Source organism: Numenius arquata, chromosome 2, assembly GCF_964106895.1.
Source record: "Numenius arquata chromosome 2, bNumArq3.hap1.1, whole genome shotgun sequence".
NCBI lineage: Eukaryota > Metazoa > Chordata > Aves > Charadriiformes > Scolopacidae > Numenius > Numenius arquata.
The window spans coordinates 105,809,185-105,835,907 of NC_133577.1; the positions used below are offsets into that span (position 1 = coordinate 105,809,185).

At 41.5% G+C, this 26,723-nt stretch overlaps 1 protein-coding gene across 1 annotated transcript in view; it reads right to left on the reverse strand.

Moving 5' to 3' along the window:
• ANKRD26 (ankyrin repeat domain containing 26) overlaps nucleotides 1-22,327 on the reverse strand; it is a 57,765-nt gene extending 35,438 nt beyond the window's left edge. Inside the window, exons 1-17 of the mRNA XM_074168487.1 lie at nucleotides 22,125-22,327; nucleotides 19,914-20,028; nucleotides 19,470-19,643; nucleotides 19,266-19,372; nucleotides 18,609-18,746; nucleotides 17,684-17,832; nucleotides 14,032-14,082; nucleotides 11,215-11,248; nucleotides 11,063-11,135; nucleotides 9,740-9,800; nucleotides 8,380-9,377; nucleotides 7,519-7,666; nucleotides 5,919-5,974; nucleotides 4,645-4,756; nucleotides 3,223-3,251; nucleotides 3,056-3,122; nucleotides 2,921-2,965 (exon numbers count right to left, since the gene is read on the reverse strand). Of these exons, the coding sequence (XP_074024588.1) occupies nucleotides 2,921-2,965; nucleotides 3,056-3,122; nucleotides 3,223-3,251; nucleotides 4,645-4,756; nucleotides 5,919-5,974; nucleotides 7,519-7,666; nucleotides 8,380-9,377; nucleotides 9,740-9,800; nucleotides 11,063-11,135; nucleotides 11,215-11,248; nucleotides 14,032-14,082; nucleotides 17,684-17,832; nucleotides 18,609-18,746; nucleotides 19,266-19,372; nucleotides 19,470-19,643; nucleotides 19,914-20,028; nucleotides 22,125-22,327 (2,560 nt within the window). The remainder of the gene's footprint in view (nucleotides 1-2,920; nucleotides 2,966-3,055; nucleotides 3,123-3,222; nucleotides 3,252-4,644; nucleotides 4,757-5,918; nucleotides 5,975-7,518; nucleotides 7,667-8,379; nucleotides 9,378-9,739; nucleotides 9,801-11,062; nucleotides 11,136-11,214; nucleotides 11,249-14,031; nucleotides 14,083-17,683; nucleotides 17,833-18,608; nucleotides 18,747-19,265; nucleotides 19,373-19,469; nucleotides 19,644-19,913; nucleotides 20,029-22,124) is intronic.
• Between the last annotated feature and the right edge of the window lie 4,396 nt (nucleotides 22,328-26,723).

Consider the following 26,723-nt stretch of genomic DNA (forward strand, 5'->3'; position numbering starts at 1 on the left):
TTGCCAGTCATTTATTACTAGCATGTATTTTTATTAATGGATACCTGCAGTGGGGCTAGATGAATCTGGCTTTGTGCTTAACACAAATACACAGAAATCCCTGTGCATACAAAAGATGCAAATCCCCACCTTTTACTCTGTCTGTTCTCTGGCTAGCATCGCAAGATGACTTTTATTGTTCTTTCCAATTAGCCTTTACCTCTTCTGAGATTTCCCTCCTCATAAATTGTCTTACATAACAACTTTTTCCAGATTACAGTGCAGAGTAGCTACTCTTCTATACAGAAAATACGAGAACATCACTACTTAATTTTGACCCAAAAATATGTTTTAAGGAGTTATTACTATGAGTCAATAACAAAGTAAATAAATGGGAAATTTAATCTCTCATTCAACATTTAGTTGCACAAGATAATGTACCTGTTTTCCAGATTTGTGAAATAAACTTGTGAAAGGTGGTATTCAACCCTTTTAGAGTTAGAAATATTTATGCTGCAGGAATCATGACGCTTTGCTGAAGCAATCTAAATTGCTTAAACCCAAATTCCAACATAAAAGTTTGAAAGAAATTTTCATATATACCTGATCTTCAAGATAACACATGGGTAAAACCAAACACAACATAAATGAATAAAGGAAAAAGAGCTAACATGAAACCAGCTATGAAAAGGCAACCTTTCTGTGTTTGGAATAATATAGCATACTGGCCCACTATGGGGCTACATTTCACATTACTGTGCAATACAGACAAACCCAAACCTCATGTTTTAACTGAACAACTTTTAACAAACCTCTACACCTCTTACAAAAACACTATCACCACAAAATAAAGTGCAAAAGAGGACCTCTTGTTGCTTATCCATTACAAATACATGAGAGAGAGAAGGGAAAGAGAAGAAGAGCAAGAGGAGAGATATTTTTCTTAGAAGTTTAATCTCCATTATTGTCAAAAGAACAAAGGTGGAAGGGTTTTATCCCCTAAAACAAAGATGCCAAAAAACTTGGAAATATTTGTATTCCACACTTAGAAGTTAAAATAATTTTTAAAATTATTTCCAATTACCTACTTCACTGACTTATCTGTTCACCTCTCTCTGGTTTATAATTTCAATAGCTTATTGTAGAAACTCTAAAACCTGAATGGGGAATTGTTTCTCATCTCATTAACAAATATGCAAATCAATACATGCTAGAACAAAGTAAGTAAAAAAACATTAAGGTTCCTATATCCTCTCTCCAATACACAGTGGACCAGCTAGTTGCTTCCCTTTCAGCCTTGTTTCCAAGAAAAGAGAATTCCTGACAACATGTCAACCTTGTCTCTTCCCCACTTCCTTCCCCTACCTCTGAACCTGCTGGTCAGCTTCCGTGAAATAAGAAAGGGAAGCCTCAGAAGAATGTCTTTGCTACACGTTTCAAAACAACTGCCAGACAGGTAAAGAAAACCTGTTGACCTGGACAGGTTGGACCAATGGGCCAAGGCCAATGGGATGAGGTTTAATAAGGCCAAGTGCCGGGTTCTGCATTTCGGCCACAACAACCCCAGGCAATGCTACAGGCTTGGGGAAGAGTGGCTGGAAAGCTGCCTGGCAGAAAAGGACCTGGGAGTGTTAGTGGACAGCCGGCTTAACATGAGCCAGCAGTGTGCCCAGGCAGCCAAGAAGGCCAACGGCATCCTGGCCTGTATCAGGAATAGCGTGGCCAGCAGGAGCAGGGAAGTCATCGTGCCTCTGTACTCGGCACTGGTGAGGCCTCACCTCGAGTACTGTGTTCAGTTTTGGGCCCCTCACTACAGGAAAGACATTGAAGTGCTGGAGCGTGTCCAGAGGAGAGCCACCAAGCTGGTGAGGGGTCTGGAGAACAAGTCCTATGAGGAGAGGCTGAGGGAACTGGGCATGTTTAGTTTGGAGAAGAGGAGGCTGAGGGGAGACCTCATTGCCCTCTACAACTACCTGAAAGGAAACTGTAGAGAGGCGGGGGTTGGCCTCTTCTCCCAAGGGAATAACGACAGGACCAGAGGAAATGGTCTGAAGTTGCGGCAGGGGAGGTTTAGATTAGATATTAGGAAGAATTACTTTACTGAGAGAGTGGTCAAGCACTGGAACAGCCTGCCCAGGGAGGTGGTGGAGTCACCATCCCTGGAGGTATTTAAGAAACGTGTAGACGTGGCTCTTCAGGGCATGCTCTAGTGCCCGGGATTGTTGGTTTGTGGTGGGGTGTTGTGTGTGGGGTTTAGTTGATGGATGCTGCTTGCTTTTTTTTTTTTTTTTTTTTTTTTTTTTTGGGGGGGGTGTTGTTGTTTGTTTGGTTTTGTGTTGTGTTTTTTTGTTTGTTTGTGTGTTTTTGTGTTTTGTTTTTGTGTTTTTTTTTTTTTTTTTAATGTGGTTGGACTCGATGATCTCAAAGGTCCCTTCCAACCACTAAGATTCTGTGATTCTGTGATTCTGTGAAAAGCCAGGCAAATAATAATTCCTGCAAAGTTCAGCTATAACATGAGCCCAAGAATTACCCTTTCTGTCTCACCTGCTGCTTCTGGACACCTTAGCTTCCAGATCCCTAGCCTGAAATCAGCCACAGCACTTGTGCAGAGAACCCAAAATATCAGGAAAGGTTTTTTTGAGAAATAAGAAGGGGGTTTTTTGGGTTTTTTTTGAGAAATAGGAAGAAAAGCCAACTTGAGGACTGCCTGAAAAGGGGAAATGACGGCAGGTGTGGGGGAGGAAGCCTACATCATAGAAGGGTATTTATAGTGTTGAATGGCTGACTAGAGGAGGGAGCACATACCCACATAGAGGCATATTTCAGTAGACCTTTTGCTCCCAGAACACCCTGCTAGAACCGTTAATTTAATATTAGGACAAAATTTGCAAGTACAATGTGTCTATCCGTAAAAGAACACTACAAAAAGTGTTATGAATACCTTCAATATCCTCTGCATCTCCTAAACCAAATTCCTCCAATAGATCTGCAAAACAAACAAGTCATATGCTTTATTAAATACTCCTATCCAGAAAGATTATGAAGTTAACCCAGAACTACATAAAGTGAACATTACCTGATTTCTGCTGCCTTCTTTCAGGAGAGGTTTCGTTCATTTCCAAAACAGATTCAGGAGTCTTCAGCTATGAAAGACACAATCCAGTGATAAAAAACCAAATTCAAACTAACTACATACTATTTAATGAGCACAACAAGTAGTCAACAACATGAATAAATACTTACCTGGGAATTGTTGGGTTTCTCCGAAAAGCCTAGAGGTGAAAAATGGTTTGGAAAGTGTTATTTTATTTAATTGAAGGTATCTTTTACTCCAATCACCATCAGTAGTTTCTACAACTAAGTATTAGTTGCAAGTATTATTTCATCAAGAGTATAATACCTAACATTTAATTTACCTCATCATAGAGATTTCGCATTAGTATATAAGAAATGGACAATGCATATTTCCCATTGTGCACCTTGGATTTAAAAGAATAATAATCACAGAACTATGACAATTCATGTGAAACAATAAGGTCATGCGCATTAACAGAACAAGATCAAAATATTTAGTCCTTTTGAGGAGCTGAATCATGCTTTCTAAAGGATTATTTCAAAAGTCAAAGCTGGTCTGCTGTAATGAATAATCATAAGACAGTCCAGCAGCACTATGACTGTGAATATCCTACAAGTGTTTAATGTTGAGAAGTACTTTCCTTTCCATTGGTGGGACAGAGAATGAAAGAAGTATATGAAATGTCACTAAGAATGGCTCCACTGCAAAATGTTTATATTTAAAAAAAAAAATATCAAAAAAAATCAAAAACCAAATACTATTTGATTTCAGTAAACTTGGTGGTCTAGCAGTATGGAAATACCTTCGAAAGATTACCATCATCACCTTCTATCCCCTTTTCATGCGGATTTTAAACTTATCCTAGTAGAAGCATACAAAGTAGACTTCCATGACAGCTACTCAACAAGTAGATAAAGAAGCTCCCAGGAGCTTGTAAAGTTTTTGCTTCCATCTTACTAAAACTGGATGAGCTTCTTCAGCCATTCTATTGTACCTATACTACAAGGAGGACTGACAAACTATTTGTTATAGGCAAAATCCATCAGAAAAGGCTTCTACCCCAACAGCAAAACTTCCCTGCCATCCTATGCTCAAGATGCTCAAGTGACAGTGTCACAAACTACAGGCAGAAACCCTTTGCAACAAAACCTGAACGTTTAGTCACATTTTAGCTCCTAGGCAAAGCACAACAGAAAGCTATCAAAAATTAAGCTAGGAAAAAAAAAAAAAAAAATCCTTAGCCAGGTGGTAGCTTTCTTCACCTGCATTATCACCCAGGAATGATTAAGCATTCAGACACATCAGTTCTAAACCACACATACTTTCATCACTATGCAAAAAGAACCTGAATGTAAAAAAAAAATAAAAAAAATACAAACATGTAGAACACACATAACGCAAACAAGACAACTTCCTTTACACGCTGCCAGCAAGCGCTGTGATAACTGGTGTTAATTAACAAATACTAAGCACTTCATTGCTATCGCGCACACCCACATCATAGCAGCATTCCTAACACAGACACTGATAAAAGTTCACTTTAGCCTATAAATGCTTACAGACAAACACTTAGTCCACCATGAAGTTACCATTGTCACGTTCCCCTGAAACAATCTGTGAGTATGTTCCATGTCTGTCTGCAGCTGGGAGTAACACACCGGATGACACTTTTCTCAGACTTTCAGAATCCGTCTGTATAATCTAAAACACATGCATGAGAATTGGAACAAATACATTTTCAACTCATTTCTATGCAAAAAGCTCCTGCTAAGCCAAGTTGCATAGCACAGTATCAAGTACTTTAGAGATACAAAAACCTTTGATAGGACCCTTGGAAAGGACACATCAAGACATAGTATACTGGAAAACCACAGCAGTCATGTGTATTTTCAGATCTTAGGAAAAAAGCTCACAACTCATTTAAACTATTCTGTCAAGCTGATAAACCTTGATAAACTGGACAGCCACAAAAGAGAACACAGTAACTCCAGATAAGGGTTGTGAACCAGTAACTGCAGGTCTGCAGTGATCCAACATTTGTACTGAACCTGTATCTGGATGTTTGAGTTTGTGCTTATGTTCCCCAGGCATGTATCCTGCAGTGGTGAGTAAACACATTGCTCTTCCAAATCACAAGGGTGACTTGTGTTGAACAAAAACTAGCAAGGTAAAGCTTACAGAAACTAAGGCTACCTAAAACAACAACAAAAAATTAGTCTTGTATTTTTAAGAAGGGGGTGGGGAAGAATTTGTTTCTCCTTACAAGAAAAGCCAGAGAGTGTTAGCTACAGACCCTGCTCATTTCTCATTTTCTTCCAGCCCATTACCACTGACAGAATGAGTTAAAAGGGCAAATACAGACAGTGTGTGTGGTATAGCTGTTGAACATGACTTTGAAAAAGGACTGAAGTACACCTACAAAAGGTAGCAGGATGTATTCAGCAGCAGCTAACTGTCTAGGTTGCAGACCCTAACGGCAATCACTGAGCAGGTCAGAACAGAGCTGTATGGGGAAAAAAGCAACAATCCTGCCAGTGCCCGTGAATTTTAAGAGTATTTTAAGCAGTAAGAAACTTCTCTGCTTCAATACTAGAAATCAAACTCAAAGGCCAGTTGCTATGAGACCCAAGTTGTTAGCTTGACCTAACTTCATCCCAGTCCTAACTGAACAGCTGGCCTAGAACAGTAGTATTTCAAGGGCCTCCAGTTACAAACACATTGCAGAAGTAGGAAAAGAGGAAATAAGCCTCATCAATGGTAGGGCTCAAGCCAAAAGCAAGCTCTCAAGTGCTTCTGGATCTTACTCCTACTCTCCCTCCCCATCTCCTCTGGTGGGAACCCCTGTGTCCTTCACAGAAAGTACCTCAGAATCCCAGGGTGATTCTGCATCTTCCTCTGCTCCCACTGCTGGCAGGGTACCTACAAACAAGGTAAGAGGTGAGATGCTGAGTGTTTATATTTCACTCTGCTTTTCCCCATCAGTCAAGCCCTGCATCCAAAAAGATGAGCAGTGGCTCTATTGCTGAGGACAAACTAAGAAGCGAGTGCTATTCAGGATTTCTTCACACCCAGCCACAACATGGTATTTCCTTTACATCACCACTTCCTCTTGCTTCCTTTCCAGAAGATGGCTATGCACAACAGGTGACACAGCTACAAGCAACACCCAACCCAAGTTTGTGTAACATTCAGGAATAGACTCTAGCACGCTGCAGTCCTGTGGCATACAGAGTTTAGGTCACCTGCCCTCCAGCTCCAGGATTTGGCATTTACTGCCACTTTCTACTGGACAGGAGGTACTGTAGAAACACTGTGCAAAACATCCTTACACTAACACCACCAAGAAACAATGCTCCTTTTGTAGTGCTACCAGGAAAGATCTTCCTTGACAGAGATTTGTTACCCTACACCTTCCCAGAGGCTAGACACCTAAGCATTGCCATTTGAAAAATAGAGTAGAGGCTTACAGCTCAAACAATACTGTTTCTACCTCAGGAAGTTAACATCCAAATTTCTTCTTTAAGGCTTGGTCTCAGTGGGCTCCTGGCCAGATTAGGCTATCTTCATTTCTCGGTTTTTAGCTACTCTATTAACTAAAACTGATTCAGGATTCACTTGTGTGGAGACATGCACACAAAGAAGCAGGAAGGAGCTGGGGACCTGTGAGGGCACCCACCCCAAAAGAGGGCAACTGGTCGTTCTAGCCTGAACTCTGACTACTTACACTATGTCAAATGCACGCTTAAAATGCATAGAGACAGAAAAGCATGTCTAGGCACAACACCAGAATACAGCAGGTTCTGTCAGGCCCCCTGTGTAGTATTTGATCAGCAGCTACACGTTCTCTGGTAACATCTACCACACCAAGCTACTCTCTGGAGACAGACAATGGAAATGGTGCCTTCTCCTCCTGCTCTGAGACGAGTACCAAAGTGCTCAACTCTGACTGAGCTGGTAATGCTTCCAAGCACATACAAGTGTGGCACTGGAGAGACCTTCTACATTTTAAAACTGGACAAGGTGAGGCACTGGAACAGAAGAGCTTTCTTTCAGCTTGACTCAAATCTTTCCCAGACTTCAGCCAAGAGCAATCACATCTTTTCAATCCAACAGGATGGGCCAGAAAGGTGAATACTACTGTCTCACCCAAGACACTCTAGGCCTCCTCTTTTTCATCTGTGCATTTTGTTCAGATCGCTTCAGGGAGAACACAGCAACAAAAGCAAGAATGGCACTTGCTTCATATAGCATCGTTTGGAATCCAATGCCACAATTTCAGTTCTTTAAGAATGAATGAAAAGGAATAAAAGCTGCTTTCCTTCTCTGCCAATGCCCCCTATGATTCACAGCAAATTTTTCCCTTGCCTATCTCAGAAGTCAAGCACCATTTTAGTTCATTTACTGTGTATTAATATTTATAGAGGAAGAATTGGGATCAGTATTTACTAACTCATTTCTCTCACCAGCGTTGTCTTTTGAAGCATCATGGACTTGATGGCTCTCATTACAAATAGAATTTTTCAGACCCTCAACAACTGCAGTTTGTAGCTCTTCACCAGTGTCTTCCTTCTCCTGCTCCTCCTCCTCTTCTTCCCATTCAGGTGATTCTTCCTAAAAGAGATAGACCAAAACAGCTGGAAAGAGCAGAGAGAAGCGACTTCTTCACCATCCATTAACAACTTCAAAGATACTTTTCTTGTGTAAGAGAAAAGGGAAACTTTGTTGAGCTTTGTTTTACAAAGGCCTTTAACAAGAGAATCTATGTGAGTAGACAGCAATGCCTAATATCATAAGTCTCATCGCTGGTTCTGCAAAGCCCCTGAGAAGCACTTCCTTGTATCAGTGTAACTCTAGCTTCATATAAGTTACTCCATTCTGTAACACATTCCTTTTCTTCCCCCTACTTTGCTCCAAGGAAAATAAGTAGCTTCCTGCTCTCAATCTTACTTTTTGTTTCCTCACTTTCAGACATCACACTTTGAATTTTACTAAATGGCAGTAAATCTTCACAGATAAAACCTGCATATACAACTGAGAAAATTTTAATTGATTCCAGAAAAAAATCTGCTGCCTGTTCTTTTTCCTGCAAAACCAGTAGTAGCTAATAGACAAAAAAATATTGAAAATACTGCCTAATATTATTCTTATACCTAAGAAACTGCTTTGCCAAGGAGCATGTCATTTTCTAATATCAAAAAAAGATGATCAGAAGATAGATATATGTGAAAAGTAAATATTAACAGAAATTCAGTTTACCATCTATTTCTTACCTATATTGCCCTTAGAAAAATACCCTTGTGATTGAATCATCCCTATATACTTACTTTGGTGCTTGAGTGAAATGCTGCTCTTAAATTTTCTTCACGCCTATTTAAGCACAAGTTTTCACTTCCTTGTTTCAGGGCTTCACAGACTTTATCATCTACTTCACCTTGCTCTTCTTCAGTATCTTCATCATCCACACATTCAAGACTGACAAAGGTCGGTGTTTGATTTTCAAGTCTTGGGGTTTTTGCTGCTGACAAAGAATTATTACCACTTTCAAAGCCATCACCAAAGCTTGGCTTTTTCTCCTTAAGACCACAATTATCTGTGAGAGGGTGAGGTATCTCTTTTTTCCAGTCTGCTGTTTCAGAGTCAGCATTTCTGTGAAACTTCTCTTGAATCAAGCTTTTCCTGTTCCAGCTTTCTTGTGTATCTTGCAAATTATTTAGATTCTGAAAGACAGCTTGTTTGGGTACTGACTTGTAAGATATTTCATTATTCATTCTCTTTGGAGACATGGCAGTTATGTTTTCTTGCAGCCTTTCATAACACCCAGCTATAAAAGACACAGGTGTATCAACAGATTCCTCCACCTTTTCATTAAGTTCTTTACTAATCTTATCATCATCATCACAGACATCTCCAGTTCCACAGCGAGCTTCCCCTTCATACTTAGCATTACTAAAATACTCCAATTTCTGATTAATTTCCCCTTTAGGTTCTGTTTTCCCCCCTTGGTCCTCCTCCAGTATGTCATTAGATTGAGTTTCTTCATCTTCCAGATCTTCCTCCTCTTTTTCATCTTGAGAAAGATCTTCATCCTCCTCTTCTTCTTCCTCTTCCTCCTCATAATCTTCATCGTCATCTCCATTGTCATCTTCATCATCTTCCTCCTCCTCCTCCAATTCTTCTTCCTCCAGGTTGCTTGCATCTGAGACATCTTGATTCAACAATTCTCCACATTCTCCTTTGTTCAGGTTTGCACCTGATGGAGTTCTTTGTTTGAGGGTCTTCTTTGGTGACTTCGGACTTTCAATTCTAGAACCATCACCATCATCTTAAAGCAAGAAAAGGGAAAATACACGTGAACAAAAGGAGTTATCTAAATAGCAATAAGTATGTTACCAGATTAATGCACAGCAGAGGAGTCACCTGGGAATGTCTGGAAAAGGAGCCAGGCAAGGAATGGGCAGGATGGAGGAAGGACTTGACCAGGGGACAAAGGCTTAGGAAGGGATTAATATCTTCATTTTAATGATATGACTTAGTCATTTCAGAAGAAAAAAAAAAAAAACATGTTGTCTTTTCAAAATGTTACTTTTGTCATTTACTACAGCAAAAAAAAAATTATAAAAAAGCTACTTAGCAAGTCTACTTTTATATATCAGTATACCATGCAATCTTTTCCAAATAGCTTACTGTTTTTTCTGAACTGCTGGGAAGCATTCATTAGTAGCGTCAAGTTGGGCTTCTGCAGCTTCTGTAAAAAAGATTTATTTAAGCAAAAAAAAATAATTATTATTTTAAAACAGTAGCAAACCCAAATCCTATGTTCACATCAGATCTTCAACAGTAAATATAATCAGGCTGTCCTTTGGATAGTGCTCAGGTGCTGGCTCCATCCTACAGTTCTAACTACACAAACACCCCTCACACTTGCAATTCAGTATTTTGCCCCAAAACACTGTGCAGACACCCTTCTGCAAATTGTTTCCAAAACTATGTTTACATGTGTAATAGTTCTAAAAATCTGGTTTTAATATTTGTAATACTTAAGTAAAATTCAGATATATTTAAGACTGCAGTTTCAGGATGCTTACTTGCAAATGTGCACAATGCCAGTAACTGTTAAGATCCCCAGACTTAATGCATAAATTAGTCCCTGCAATGACACTTAGTAAAATACCCCTAAACTTCAAAATCATGCCAGAAAAATGCACCTTTTCTATTTAAATCAGTGCAAGAAAATGAAATCATGTTAAAACTAAACATGCTTGCATCTCCAGCTTTATGGAGCGGCTTTAACTACCACACTCGGGTTCCTCATCACTGCAGAATCCCAGTGCAACAGAACAGATGCTCCAGACATCACTGCAGAAGTTGTTAATCCTTCAAAATATTAGTAAAAACAGTAGCCACGAGAGCTTGTAGCTGACAAAAAGAATACTACCTGAGCATTCAAAAAAAAAGAGGGAAAACATGCAGTGTGAGATTACATGCAAACATGGAATGCCATCTCATAGAAGAAAAAAGAAAACCCATTTGAGTAACTCATCCATTGCGTGCTCTTGAGGAACCTGATGAGGAGGAAAGGAGAACTAGGTGATGAAGAATTTCAGTAGAGTGTGATAAACACTTTTTCTTTATCAGTTAGGATTCTGTCACCAAATTCACAGGAAACAATATTAATGTTTGGAGAACAGAACCGGTTATAACAGTAACTTGTGAACTTTTAGGGTCTGCAAATCTGACTCAAATGAAGAAGAACAAACAAAACAACGTGGTTGTTTATCTCGTCACCTACTGCTCTTTTGCCCCAAACTACAAATCTACTGCATTCTCTGCCACAGTTACAGGTCTTTTAGGAAAAACTCACAGCATAAGAAAGCCTGGCAGGCCAAAGACTGCTTCTAAGGAGAAAACAATATTGACTGGAACTGCAGTTTCCTTCAATCCCACAGAAAAGTTTCTTTCAAATCACTTATTTTTTTACAGGATATTTTTCCTGTAAAGGCACCATACCTTGGGGGTAAAATCGAGTTCTTCTTCCTCAGAAGTATGCCAACTGTCATCACTCCCCTCTTTCTCAGAGCTTCTTAAAAAGCAAAGCAAAATGAGTTCTTTGCCTCTCAAATAATTCTTCAGGTAAGTGTTAGGTATTTTTAAAGTCTCACCTTATTGAGTCTCCTTGGGAAAAGTCATCTATTGCTGTTCAAACATTAATTGACATGTTGAAATTAGTTTTGGCATGCTAAAAATTAACCAGTACATATAAACACTTAACATGGACAATTCTACAGGTCATAACAGAATGAAACTTTGCATAGTCAAACAAGACAGAATGAATGAATGCATTTCCAAAACAACTGCTTTTTCAAGCCATACTGAATTAAAAAAAAAGAAAACAAAACAGACCAGAGTTATATCTCCTTTGGACTCCTATGCCTAGAAATTTAAGAAACATCTCTAAACTAAAAAAAATAGCATAGCATGATATGCTATGTTAGTAAACAGTTAAAAAATGGTGGTGGTTTAGCAAGACAGTAAGTAAATGAACCTCTGAAGTACTTGTATTACAGACACAAGTACCAATCACAGGCAGAGATTTTACTATTTTATGTAGAATTATGTATAACATTATGCTATATACTACAGTATCTGCTGCTCTATTCAGTTACAGATTATTCTCAAAAGGTAAATAAAAATCGAAAAGCATAATCAAGATCTAAAGCTTATGCTCAGGTAGAAGAATCACCAGCAGTTTTCTACACTGCACCAAAAAAAGATATTCAACAGACAAAATAGGCATAACCAGGGCATTCTATACTACACTCCAAGCTTTCATCAGTGTTAGGAAGGCAACTTGCATGTAGGATCATAGGATAAATCAGATCAGAAGGGACTTCAGGAAGTCTCTTAGCCAACTGCCGCCTCAAAGCAAGCTCAGCTATGAGGCCAGATAAGGTCGCTTAGGGCTTTATCCAGTCCAGTCTTGAACACCTCCAAGGAGGGAGACTGTGCTTATCATGGTTGCTGTCCTTATCACGGTGAAGCTTCTCACATCCAATTAGAAACTCTCGTTTCCATTAACGCCTCTTGCATCTCTGCCTCCTGTCATGCACCACTGGGAAGCACCTGACTTTGTCTTCTCGTATGTACTGGAAGCTGCTGCTAGGTCCCCTTCAAAGCTGCCTCTTCTCTAGGCGAAGAAGCCCAGTTTCCTCAGTCGCTCCTCAAAGGCCAAGTACTCCTGCCCCTGACGAGTTTGATGGCCCTCCACTGAACTTGCTCACTGTAGAATCTCTCTTACACTGGGGACTTAAAATTATACCCAGGGAGCTGGACACAATCCAGTGAGTGCCCAGTAGGGGTGGACAACCACGTTCCTCAGTCTCTTGGCTGTGCTGCTCTTAACACAGCCCAGGACACTGTTGACCTCAGTTGCCAGGGTACCCTGTTGGCTCATTCTCAGCTCATTCCCTGACAAGACCCTCTGGGCCTTCTCAGCAAAGCAGCTCCTCAGCCAGGCAGCCCCATCATGTTTTATAGCAAGCAGTTGTTCCTTTCCATGTGCACGACTTGGCACTTTGCCTTGCTGAATTTCATAAGACAGGCCCAACAGGCCATTTACCCAGCTTGCCAAGGTCCCTTTGAATGGCAGCGCTGCCCTGAAGCATATCTACTGATCCCCCCCATACAAGGCATTGGCAAACTCGATGAGAGTACACTCTAGCACATCACTGATGTACTAATGAAATCTGAATTCTAGGAATCCAGCCTGAAGAGCGCTAAAACCTCTCAACTACCAACAACTATGATAAAATAAAAGGGCTCTTCAATTCCCAAAACAGAAGAGAAAAAACCAACAAATATAACCTCCACATAGTAGCTATTTCAGTGTTCTTCAAGTTCTCAATAATTAATTTTTGTTACCTGTCATAACAAAATGAAGTTGCTTATAAACAAGAGATCCATGACCTTCTATAAAGTCACCTGAACACAACCAAACTGAGGTCTTGGACTAAATCATTAAAGGGAAAAGGAAACAAAGGCATATCATGCCTGAAGACATCTGCTCTAGTATCTGTAAACCACAAATTAGCATGGAAATTTTGTCTGTCCTAAAGACAGTGTTTATGTGGGAACTTTGATGAGTGCATCTCCTGACCTGAACATGAAATACAGCGTACATGTTCAGTGTAGACATGTCACGTAGACAAAACTTACAGGCTGAAACTTCCAGTGAGAGGACAAGCTAAAACAGTTAAAATACTAACGCAGTCTCTGATTTTTAATGTTTCTTATTACAAACACATAATATTTAAAAATATTAATTAGTTTACATACCACAGTTTCCTGTTAACTCACTTGGTACCAGCAGTCTAATCTACCCGCTAACCTCTCAAGCTGAATAAAAATCTGTTTCTTAGAACTGGGTGGATAGCATGGAGCAGTCAGTTATAAACTCTTAACAGGTGACTTCAGTTACATTTTCAATTAGTACAGTTATAATTAATCAAAACAGTTGAGCAAATTATATGAACTTTTGCTTTCAGTGTATAGTAACTTTAAGCAATGATCAAAACCAGGTCACGCTGTCCTTTAGAAGGCAAGATAGGAAGTTCATGAGCTATGCTTTCAGACAGATCTTGATGCTCTACCATAGAAATGGGATCTAGAAAAGCAGTCTCTGAGGATTGCTTGTTTCCACTTTAACTGAAGTCCATTTCCATTTTGGAGTAACAGAAGAACATATTTGAAAAAAATTATTTACTGTCACTAATGACACAAAGCAAACACTCACTGCTATAATAAAGCACTCATGCAAAACATGCAAACAAATAAAAAGTGCCCAAAGCCTGTTCTCAAATCTAGTTTATAAAGCCAGAACTATCAAAATAGGAACATCCAGGATAATAAACATATAGATGTGTTAATATTTGTATATCATACAACATGTTTCATATTTGAAATGCTACTGTACAGAATACCTTTCCTTGATTTTCCTGTTCTTGATGTCTGGTTAGGAGATTGTTGCATTCCTATATCCATTTAGGAAAAGGCATGGAAAGGACAGATGAAACAATGACATCAGAATAAACCTGAATTTCCAGATATTTGGAAGACATAAGCAGTACATAAACAAAGCTATAGCAATGGGACTGTCAGCTACTGTGACCATCAGCCTAGTCTACAGTTATAAGTCCTAGAAACAAAACCAACCACAATCCACAAAACTCCACTCTTAAGGGACAGTGCCAAAGAGCGTAACTTAAATTTACTTGCTCCATGTAGAATACCCATATTCCAATATTTTGAAATACTGAAACAGATTAACAGAAATTTACTCTACTGCCAACTTTGTATTTCCCTCAACTTGTTTAGCACAGACTGCAAATGCAATTCCTTCATATTTGGAGAGTGCTTTATACATACAGCACACTTGAAATCCCTCCCTCTAGACACCCCAAAAATCCTTAGGGATCAACAACTAAACTTTGGAGATACACGATTCAGAAATCTGGAGGGAAATATTGGCTCTAAGTACTCACACCACCACACAACTTCTAGCCATTATGTTATTTACACTCACTCAAGTTACAGTTTTAGCATGTTTTTTTATCCCTCACTAAAAACGTAACCCAGCAACCTGTTGCCTTAAACCACCTCACCTTAAAAGTTGTGTCAGTTGGTGCCTGATGCAAACACGGGCCCCTCCTACCTCAGTTTGAAGAGAAAAGAGTACTGTTTTTGTTGATTTGACCATACAGAAGCTATGCCACCAGCCAGAATGCAAATGTGACAAGCCATCAGAATGAATATGCTAGCTATATGGCATATATCCCCCAGCGCTATATGGCAGGTCACAGATGGACCAAAAATGAATGCATTGACTGGTGTGTCATGCATGTGTGTCTGTGTCCACATGCATGTCTGTGGAACAGAAGTTTTAGAATATAAATCCCTATCCACCTGCTCTACCCATCCCACTTAAAATATAAAAATTTACTAAGTCAATGAATGGTGTGGTTCTGTTATTGCAGCTACCTGACACCAAATTTCTTTGTGACAAGGCCATAAGACTTGTCTCAGAGCAGAAGGGAGTCCTGCTCATGTTGATTTTACCACAAATACAAGGAATGGATGTGGCAAAAGGACTCCTATAAAAAAATATACACTTAAAGAGTTAAGAAAGGACCTCAAGATGGTTTCTCATCTCTTCTACATTTCTCAGTTTTCTTAAAAGGCGATATAAAACAACTATTCCTGAGGAAAAATGTGAGGAGATGTAACTCACACTGAAGTCCTCATTTCTTTTCATCGTTTTTAGGAAAACACTAAAGGAGCAATATGGTAATATGCAGTAAAGTAGCTAAAAAAAAGGTGCCACCACAGACATACTAGAAATCTGAATCCCTGCTTTTAGAAGAATTGCATGATCGTTATGCTTTTGCCAAAGAAATTCCAACTTCAAATCTCAATAGTCTGTCATTCAATATGTTAGGGCCGGAAGCCATTCATGGGGAGGTTTTTGCAAACCTGTGATTAATAAAAAGGTTCATGTTCTGACAAAAAGTAAACATTCAAATAAGCAAAAGCCAACTTCTTAAATATGCTGACTTGCTCATTAGAGGGAAATATTTTGAAGACTGTTCAACAAGTGCAAAAGCAGCAAAAGGAGTAAGGACAACACTGAAGATCCCAGAAAAAGAGTTCAGGAGAGTGAAAGAAAAGAAAGAATTCCAAAGCGGGTGTTTGGTCTCTCAAGATCATCCCAGCTTCTCTTCTAAGAGAGGCTTCAAACCCTGTTATTGCAACATAACAAAGGGACTCTCAGGATGCACCTGTGCTTTGTGGGTGCAAGCCAGGGACTGCAGAATTAATGCCAATAAATGTTCCCTATATGCTACTGATCTCCTTCGCTGAACATGCTGGGGTCCTATGTTTTAAGAGAACGAGCACAAGGAGAAAAGGATTCACACTATTTAGAAGAAAACCAAGCCCCCCTAGAAACAGCCTGCGAACAGAGCATACTCTCTCCTCCCAAGTCCTTAACCCACATAACATTCTCTTCACACTTATGCCTCTTTAAATGAAGACAAGAAGTAAAGATTTCCCATAATATTTGGGGTTTATATTAGTAGTATTATAATTTTCAAGGAATGGGGCAAATTATTTCGTTCAAGAACCCACATTTCCCTGCGGGTAAATCATTTTTGGAATACCACAACAGTATTATTCCTCAAGCCACGTATTTTAAAATAACCCAGGCCTGTCAGCCATTACAATGTGGTACCACAGCAATTATCTACATGCACAGGCAGCAATAACAGAGCATGCTGTTTGGGTGGAAGTAACATTTTGCTGATTAAACTACCTATACCAAGCCCTTTCCAGAAAAAAAATCAAGCCAACCCAAACCTGCCAAAACCAACCAAGCAACCAAAAAATCCTCCTTCAATTTATCAAGAAACTTTACAAATCTCCAACTAGATCAAAGCAACTATTCCCAAGTCAAAGGAACAAAGGCTGACTCTAAATTAAATTCCCATATCTGGGAAAAGTCAATGAGGAAAAATATCCCATGTTTTGCTCATACTTCTTGACATATTTAAAGAAGGAGTAATGAACTGTGTTTGAACAGTCTGCTGTCCATTTGCCACGTAGTTGATATAACACCCTTAAAAACAAGAAGGAATAAAACCTCCCACTGTAGGGACTGAGATGCAAAGTACAAGACAATTTCATTTATATTAAAATATTAATTTTCCAAGATTCCTCTAGCACTATGTGAGCTCCTAAGCATAGCCTGGATTTTAAAAACTCACTGAAGGTGTTAATTTTTTTGATCACAAGGCAATTTAATTGTTTTTTCTGGATCACAAGGTAATACGGATTTTTTTAAAGTTTACTTAAAAAAATTTCTGGAAGCTGAAGAAAAGCAGTATTTTTATTGTAAATCAAACTATGTCCAAGAAGATACAGTGTACACAGACGCTGCAAGGATGACACCGTCATTGCTACAAAGTTACTTTTCCAAGACATGGAAATATGTCTCTGCAGCACTTTCACGGAAACAATTGTAACTGACGCTGAGAAATAAAGTGACTCACTAAAAGGAGCTTAGGGCAGGTAAAACTAGTGCTATTAAAACAAAGGCACACAAACTCAGTGGAAATCAACAAGACGTGTATCTTCCTGCTAATTCATCTGCTGCTTCCCAGCCACAGAAAGATGAACTACTCAGGATGAACTTAATGCTTTTGCAATTGGATTTTCACAATCTCAATGGCCATCTATAGGTAAAAAGTACACACCTGAAAAACCAGACCACTATTATCTAGTTCCCTCCTTGTGCCCCTTCTCTCTTTCTATAGGAAAACCCATAAAGATGGGCAATCTGACAGGCAGAAGGCAACAACCCTGTAAGTGGACACGTAGCACAAAAATCACAACTGCCTTCACAGTCTGACACTGCCAACTAGCAACAAATAAGCACATTCACAAAACTTCTTGTGCTGCTCCATCTGACGCCTCTGCTAAAATCAACAGTGAACACAATAAGCTTTAACAATACAAACCATCTAAAGAAAAGGTCATAGTGGTTTTCCTCATGAGCTCCTCCATGGTTAAGGATCCTACCTCCTCTGTCCATAGCAGGTGCACCCAACGTAAAGCCAGCAGCTCCCACCCGGCAAGGAGTGCTCAGTACTGTGGTGCCTTGTGCACCACCCGCAGAAGCTTCTCCTGTGTTTTCCCAGTCTGTGTATTCTGCCAGTTGTTTACTAAGACTATACAGAGAAAAAAAAAGAAATATATTTTGTAAAAATTGCCACATACTTGCATATAACATTTAACAGAATAGCCACTTTTATCCATCCTATACATATTCATACCCATATGAATTCATATATTCATATGTATTTGCTAAGGGTAATACACACAGCACGTACTGCATGACTGTTACTCACTTCAATATTCACTACAGTCATGTTCATTCTAGAGATGCATATTCATACCTACAAAGTTATTAACTCCTACTTGGTACATCTTTTTCAGCCTAGCTTTTAAGCACAAATAACCACCTTAAAGAAGGAACAGCCACAGGTACAAAGCTATGCATAAGAAGAATAAAACTGCTCAAGATTTTAACAAAAAGGGTATCAGTCTGATCTCCTCTGAAATAAAAGGCTGGTAGTTCCTGGTCATTATAGTGGAAGTCAGTGAGGACAAAGGTGCTGGTCTAGGGAGAGGGTTTACATGCATTTCAGTTTGCCAAATTGCACCTCTGGATAACTGTAGGACACAGGCTTTTTTAGAGTTTATATTGGGCACACGTGAGCTTAGCAACAAAACTTGAAATCTTACAGAAAATTCTGGGTGTAAGGTTTTTCCTCAATTTCCAAATTAGCACTGGACACAGGAATGATAAATGATAAATATCACAAGACATCATTGAGCACAGCTTCAAGACAGGTCTCAACACACCTTGGTGCTGTTACCAAAACAGTTGAAAAGCCACACTGATAACTGGCAACTTATTCTAACAATAAAGTAAAATATTCACCTAGAATATCCATGAATAACAGCATAATCCTCAGCTGTCCATCCATTAGTGTCTTTATGGGAAACATCAGCACCATACCGAAGAAGAACTTTAATCAAATTAAGTTCCCCACCAGAGGCAGCAGTCATAAGTGGGGTTCTGAAACATCCAAAATACGATATGAAATAGATTATTTTACACAGACACTGTAATTTTTTTTATTCCTATTTGCTCTCAAAAAAAGTATTTTCCCCCATTACTTTAAAATGAACAAAAGACAAAGCAATATTCATTATTAAGGGCAACAATAAAATCAGAGAGGGAGACATAACAACCATGTGTTCAATCTTTAGACAAAGCTTCCACATTGACAACACTTAAAAACCATGCTGCTATGCAGGAGAGGGTTTTTCAAATTGGGGCAATACTGCTGAGCTAATGGGCGCATTTCCTGCCAGAAGAGCCACAACAGACAATGCCTTCTTGCAATCTTTAACGTCAAAAGCATCCATTGAAGTATGAGAGCAGTCAAGTGCAGACCTGCTTTCACAAGTCACATGGAAATAGCTCCTTCTTTGTGGCTCCCTGTTTTTTTCCAAAGCTCATTTCCATGCCTCTCATCAATCCAACCTAAAGAATACTAGAAACACTGATGCAGTGTTTTGACAAATCCCTCACCTTTCACACTGATCTCGAGCATGCACATCAGCTCCTCTTTTAAGGAGAAAGTCTACCATCTCTTCATGATGTTCAGAAACAGCAAGAATAAGTGGGGTATATCCCTCCTGAAAGGACAGATAAATAAACCAAGTCAAAAAAAATCTTCAATACTAATGCAACTCTTTGAAAGAAAGAACTTCCTGAACAAATATAAAAAATTACCTTATTCTGAGCATCGATACTGGCATTATGCTCAAGTAACAGCCCTGCTATAGATGTATTAGGAGATATGACAGCCAGGTGAAGGGCAGTGTTGCCATCAGCATCTGCCAGATTCGGGTTGGCACCATGGTCTAGCAGAATAGCCACACATTTTTCTTGCTGGCACTGTACTGCCTGGGAACAACACACAAAAAAAGGAAAAACTTCAGCATTTACATTTCACTCTGCTACAATCCCCTCAGCCTCCCAATGCTAAAAAAAAGTAAAATAAGAGCACCTTCAAAGATTAGCTATTGTATTCCTATTCCATGCTAATTACAATATACATTTTCTGCATGGGTCTAAGTAAAGAATCCTGCAAAATATTTATTATGCATGAAATAATATGTAAGACCCACTTGTAAGAACACAACATATTCCACATACATAACATATTCCACATACCTTCATCAGTGGTGATCTGTTATCATTGTCAAAAAGATTTAGATTACACTTGTTTTCTACTAGATATGTAACGACATCCACATGACCGTTTGCACAAGCAAGATGCAGAGGTGTCCTAAAAATTAAATATATTAAATTAGCACAGACAGGCAACTAAAGAAATAATTTCAGGCTAAGATAAATGGATATGGCCACAAGTTTCACCTTGCAAAAAGCAAGCTTAAGAAAAGATTTCTCATTCCATCATGAGTAACAGCAGTTGCACACCAAATGCGTGAGGCTGGCTAGCAAAAACTCTCCAGAGAATCCGCTTAGTAAGGTGACGTTTCCTTCACTGTAGAACTGAATCTGTAAAACCAGATATTCCTGTGCCAGGCATTGGTCACTGCCTCCAGGAGGACTACACACATGCCACAGCAACAGAGACCAGAGCCTGGGAACCTGAGGACTGCGGCAAGTAAACCTCTAAGTTCTTCCATGATCGTTCACATGCCAGGAGTGATCAGAGATGTAGCAAATGGATTCAGGCAACTGGAGTATGCACAAAATGCACTCAATCCACCTAAAACTGCATGCCCCATCTCCAGCTGCACAAGCAAATACTGACTGGCAACACTCAGGCACACAACCCACATTACTAAAGTGCATGTTTACTGAGCTCTTCCTTGCTTCTCCTACAGATCTAGGTGGTTTTAGGTGTTTTCAGGGCAATAAGCTAGCTGGCTGGCAAAAGTTTGGTCTTCAGGATAGACAGTCTAGGAAGCTGAGCTACTCTGATAAAGCCAGCATCTCTTCAGAACAGCATGAAGGTTTTGACTCTGAGTCTTTTCAGAAAAGGCATTAAAGGGTTGACACATACAAAACCCCAAAACTTCAGCTGATTTCCTTATGCTTACGATGGATCACTAGGAACTATGCTGCATCCTAAGGCTTCTCCTTAAGATGTAATTGCCAAGTACTTGCTGTGCTTGACTCAAAAGCCCACACAATAACACCTGCCAGAAGAAGCCGCTTCTCCTGCAAGTCACTGTCCAGATCTTCCAATCCAAGGTATCAATTAGCTATACCAAAGCCTCGGAGCAAAAAACTAAGTAACTGCCACCTAAAATCAGACTGTTGCTTTGGCTGCTACATCACAGTCACAAAAGGCATATCAGGCAACTGTGCACACAGCATCAAGAAACAACAGTTCAAGAAGGACAGGGAACTACTGGAGAGAGTCCAGTGGAGGGCTATAAAGATGATGGAGCAAAGATGATGGGCTACAAAGGAAATGGAGCACCTCTCTGATGAGGAAAGGGTGAGAGACCCAAGTCTGTTTAGTCTGGAGGACAGAAGACTGAGAGAGGACCTCATCAATGCTTATAAATATCTAAAGTGCGGGTTTCAAGAGGATGGGCCCAGACTCTTCTCAGTGGTGCCTGGTGAAAGGACAAGGGGCAATGGGCACAGGCTAGAACAGTGGAAATTCCATCTCAACATGAAGAAGAACTTTTTTACTTTGAGGGTACCAGAGCACTGGAACAGGTTGCCCAGAGAGATTATGGAGTCTCCTTCTCTGGAGATATTCAAAACCCACCTGGAGGTGTTCCTGTCTATCCTGCTCTAGGGGCACCTGCTTCGGCAGTGGGGTTGGACGAGATAATCTCTGAAGGTCCCTTCCAACCCCTATAATTCTGTTATTCGTTATCCTGTGATTCTGCACTGTAACTCTCCTAACTGCAGTGCAGAACCCCTCTCCTTAAGTTAGTCACAACTGAGGCTTTCTTGGCTCAACCACTAAACCTACACACTGAGTCCTCAAAGATGCACAGTGATGGATGAGATCGCACCCTGACTTCAATGCGTGGCTGGGGAATGGCCCTGAGGCTCCTTGTGCCACCCACCTTTGCCGGGCTGCAACCAGCTCCCCTCCACTCCTGCAGCCCCCAGGCAAGGAAATATCACTCCGGGCATGAGAGCACTGGGACAAAAAGTGTCAGGCGACAGCTGCCCGCCAGGACGAACTCGAGGGTTTCGGGCAGCCCAAGCCCCATTCCCGCACCCAACCGAGGGCCGAGCTCGGCTGCGGAGCCAGCCCTCCCGCTCCCGGCAGGGAGGCAGCTGTTCGCCCCCATCACCGCTGAGCTGCTGGGGGCCGCAGCTGCAGCAGGGCCTCCTGGCTGTCCCGGGACCCCCCACTCTGCCTCAGCGCCGCTGTCCCCGCCTTACCGCTCCGCCTTGTCCCGCTCGTCGATGCGGGACTTCTTCAGTGCCTGCCGCACCTGGGCCAGGTCGCCGCTGGCGGCCGCGCGGTGCAGCTTGCTCAGGTCCTTCTGCCGCAGCTCGTAGGCACCGGCGGGGCTGGGCAGGGAGGCGCTGCCCGACGGCGGCTGCCCCTTCCTCTTCCTCCCGAACCCGAAGATCCTCTTCATCCCGCGGCTGGGACGCGGGCACGGTCCCGCCTCAGGAGAGCTACAGCGGGAGGCAGCCGGCGGGCTATGCCGGGCCTCAGGCAGGAGAAAGGAGCCCGCAGCAGCGGCCTCGGACCGGTACGGCTGCTGCGGAGCGAACCGCCGACGGGCCGGGACCCCGAGGGCCGGGTCGCACCCCCGGTAACCGCGGCACCCCCCGGGTCCGCCGCCTCCCACAGGACGGCGCGTCTCGCGCAGGCGCGGTGGGGCGGCGAGGGGAGGACGAAGGGCCGCTCCGCCGGCGGGTCCGCGCATGCGCGGCGGCGGGAGTTATCGGGCGTCTCGAATACCGCGCGGGATGCCGGCACGCGTGACTTTAAAGTTAACTGCGGGTTTGCCCGTGTGAGTTGTTTGTGTGGCAAGCGGTGAGTGATGTCGCTTTCTTCCCCCTCGGGCTGTGACGACGGGCCTGAGGTAGAAGGCAGCTGGACGCGGCCCTGCCGAACGCGGCGGGGGCAGCGAGGGGCCTGGCGTGGCCCGATGGGGCCCTGGGGGGCTTCTGCGCCCCACAGAGCACTCGGGGACCGCCGCTGCGGAGCTGCTGGGGGTGTTGGTGTACCTGGCAGCAGCGGTTCCCCGCTGGCCCCCAGCAGGGTCTGGGCCACCAGCCCACGGGGCAGCTTGGCCCATTTTGCTTTGAAAGCAAATTGGGGGGAGGGGTTGTTGGTGGATGAAAAGCCCAACATGAGCAGACAATGTGTGCCCGAAGCCTGGAAAGCCAACAGCATCCTGGGCTGCATCAAAAGAAGTGTGGCCAGCAGGTCGATGGAGGTGATTCTGCCCCTCCCCACTCTTAAATCAAAGAGGGATAAGAGGATGAGAGATAAAGAGGGACTCTTTATCAGGGAGTGGAGAGATAGGACGCAGGGTAATGGTTTTAAATGGAAAGAGGGGAGATTTAGATTAGATTTTAGGGAAAAATTCCTTACTGTGAGGGTGGTGAAATACTGGAATAGGTTGCCTAGAGAAGTTGTGGATGACCCATCCTGGAAGTGTTCAAGGCCAGGCTGGATGGGGCTTTGAACAACCTGGTCTAGTGGGAGGTGTCCCTGCCCACGGCAGGGGGGGTTGGAACCAGATGGTCTTTAACGTCCCGTCCAACCCACTAAATGGGTCAGCAACTAAGATGTCTTCCAGAAGTCTTAGAAGAAAGGATTTTAGTTACAAGATGGCAATATAGAGTAAATATAGTCTACCTCTACGCTCTTCCCAGGAGGAAGTATTTCTTCTCCAGTCCTTTTTTCAAGTAGACACATGCTCAACCACAAAAACTTTTTTCCTTTACAGGTCACTCGCCAACCAAGACCCAAGACCCTACAGTCCCTGTCAAATGTCGAACGTTTCAGAATGGTATCAATAAAAGCCCCTGTGACTAAGGAGTCAGCGTTAGTTGGTAGCGGCTTTGATAGCTGCTTAGGCTGAAGTTTAGTTTCACGTTTTGAAGATAAGGGGGTGCTGATGGGGCCTGTGGGTCATATGGGCACAACAGGAACTATTAATTCATTATTAGTCAAAAAAGATCCAAAATGAGTAGCTAGAATCTATACACCAATTGTCAGTGGTTCGTATTATTTTTTGCCAGCTTTTTGATCTTTGTTCGTGCTCTTTAATCTCTTTGGCTCATAGGTGATGTTGAAGATACCCAAGTTTTTTTTTTGCTTTTAGTTTTAATTCACTCCTATTTTTAATTGCTTTGTAATAGTTCTTTTTTTGTTGTTGTTTGGTTGTTTTTTTTTTTTAAGATGTTGGTATTTCCGATTGTGTTGCTTTGTCCTTTCAATGTGTTCTATGTGGCTTATCTGTAGCTTTCTCAGTACCATCTAGTAACTGTTGTTTCTATTCCTGTCTGCATGAAATGTTTCATTTCTGTTCTGGTACCCTGCACAAGACCTGTATACCACAGGAAGATTTCCAAATAGGGCTTAAGTGCAGCTTAAGTGTTGCATAAGCCTTGGTATTTGAGTTCGTCTGCTAAAGGTATACCTTTCCTTCATCGTGATTCACTGTAGCTGGATTATTTAGTTTACCATCTTTGTACCTCTGAAGTACAAAATGTCAGTCTAAAATTACCTTTTTCCAATCTGTACTTTTCCGCTATTGAGTCACCCTGTGTATCTTGTTTACCAAGAAGGAGAAAATTCAATAAATACTTGTTGTGCTGATAAGCATATGCTGCTAATAATCTGTTTTATTACACTTGCTTTGCAACTGCTGTATTTATAGGAGGAGTGGTACAATTCAGGAAAGCTGTCTGGGCATTTCTTGCCATTGCTTGCTTTGAGGCTTTGAAGAGAACTGGGTTGTTACATGCATCCTGCAGGCGGTGACTGTAACAGCTTTTGCTGTGTCTAGGTGGAGAGCTGGAGCTGCGGTGGTGCTTCTGGTGTGCCACCGCTGGAGCCCTGCACAGCCAGTGGGCACTCTTGAGTCAAGTGGTGGCAGTTTTACTTGTCCCCACACCAGTCTGACACTCACGCCATATCCCATGCACATGTGTGCCCACAGTAGGATTAACAGCTAGCTTTCTGTTGAGAATGTGGAATGGACTTCTTTTGGCTTTCTCTGTGATGAACAAGAAATGTTATTTTCTTTTCAATACAGTAAAAGAGTTACTGTGTAACAGATGAGACTGGTCCCTGAGCTGTCCTGGTTTGAGTGACACAGGATTAATTTCTCTTTCAGTAATTTTATTTTTCAGCAAGGTCTCTTCTAATGCTTGGGAAAACTGCATTTTTAGAAGACTCTAGTGTCTGAAATTGTGGAAATATTTACTGTGTAGCCAGCTACAGTATGTGGGATTCAAGGTCTCAGCCTTTTCAAGCTCGCCAGGTGCGGGGACAAGGAGTGAGACCCAGGCACTTGGCCCAGACTGGCCAACAGGATTATTTCATACCATGAACATCACATTCAATATAGATTAGAAAGTTTACTGATAAGTTCTCTCTCTTCCTTGATGGCTGTGATCCTGAGAACTTCTTGCCCCAGTGCCTGGCCCTTGAGGTCTTCCCTTCCTCCTGAAGCTGTAGCACTTGCAGTGTAATTAATATTAATTATTTAGTGTTATTCCATTAAATCTGTTTATATTTTAACCCTTGGATTTCCTTGTTTTTTCCTGGTTCCCCTTGCTGGGTGGGGAGGGGTCACTGGGTGATAGAATAATTGTCTAAATGACAATAAATTGTGTGAGTTTTTCATAACACTAGCATATTTAGAACCACATAGATTCACTGGTTCACGCTTTTTGGGCAAGCACATGCATATCATACCTATATACAGTTATTATTGAAATAGACTGTGAGTGTGTTATTGTGGAGCCAGATAGATCATAATTGGATTTCATAGGTTTATTTACATTTTAGTTGATAACAAGGCAAAATAAAACTTTTGTCTTCCTTCTTTTAATTAAACTACTTATAAACCATAAGAAAGTGAGAAATGTCTGCTAAAAGTAGGACTGCAATGCATTGAGAATTTATTTCAATTCCCAAAGGAACAGAGAGTAGCATTCCTACTAACATGGTTATTCTCAAAATTTTTTAAAAATCAAGCCCTGTGAGCACATACCTGCTACTAAAAATGTTAGTGAAATTATTTGAGCTACAACGCTTTGTTGAGTCAGAGTTATGGTCAGTGTTGTTGGGTTTAGTGCATCCACACAGTTGATGTAACACATCGGTTATTCTGAGTCTGCAGTGCTCATATCATAGCCCTGCCCAGAGGCGCTCATGAATATGGAGAACTTGTGAGAAGCATTCTGCTGGAGAGATATGGGGACCTTATTCATTCCAGCAGTGGACCACTATAGTGAATAACAGAATAGACAGAAAGTTAATGATGTATTTATTATTCACTTTGTTGGCTGCTGAAATGGATGGTGTTTGTGCTTAGAGTTTGTGCCAGCTGTATTTCAGATGTTGATAAACTAAAGTTTGGAACAGGCTTATGTGGAGGAATGGCTGAGTGAAAAAGGGCATGACTTGATTACAATGAGCAACCCAGTCTTTGATAGGGATGAGAGCCCGGAGGAGGCTGTGAACTGTCCTTGAGAAACAGAAGTATGAAGAAGTAGCTACATGATAAGTAAGTGATAAGCGGTACTGCCTCTGGGAGATAGAGAAACATCTGCTGCGCGTGGACAAGAGGTCTGCACTAATTGTGTGAGCGCTCTAGGCGCGTGAACAGAGACTGTAAGCCAATCGTATAATTGTTGCTAGCGCGTGCTCTGCTTGTCTGTCTTTATATACTCTGTGTGAACTTGAATAAAGGGAGAACGACCATACTCATATTGAGACTCATCGTTACTCCGGGTCCGTCTCCCACTCCGACATCTGGTAGCAGAGGATGCACAGAGATCCAT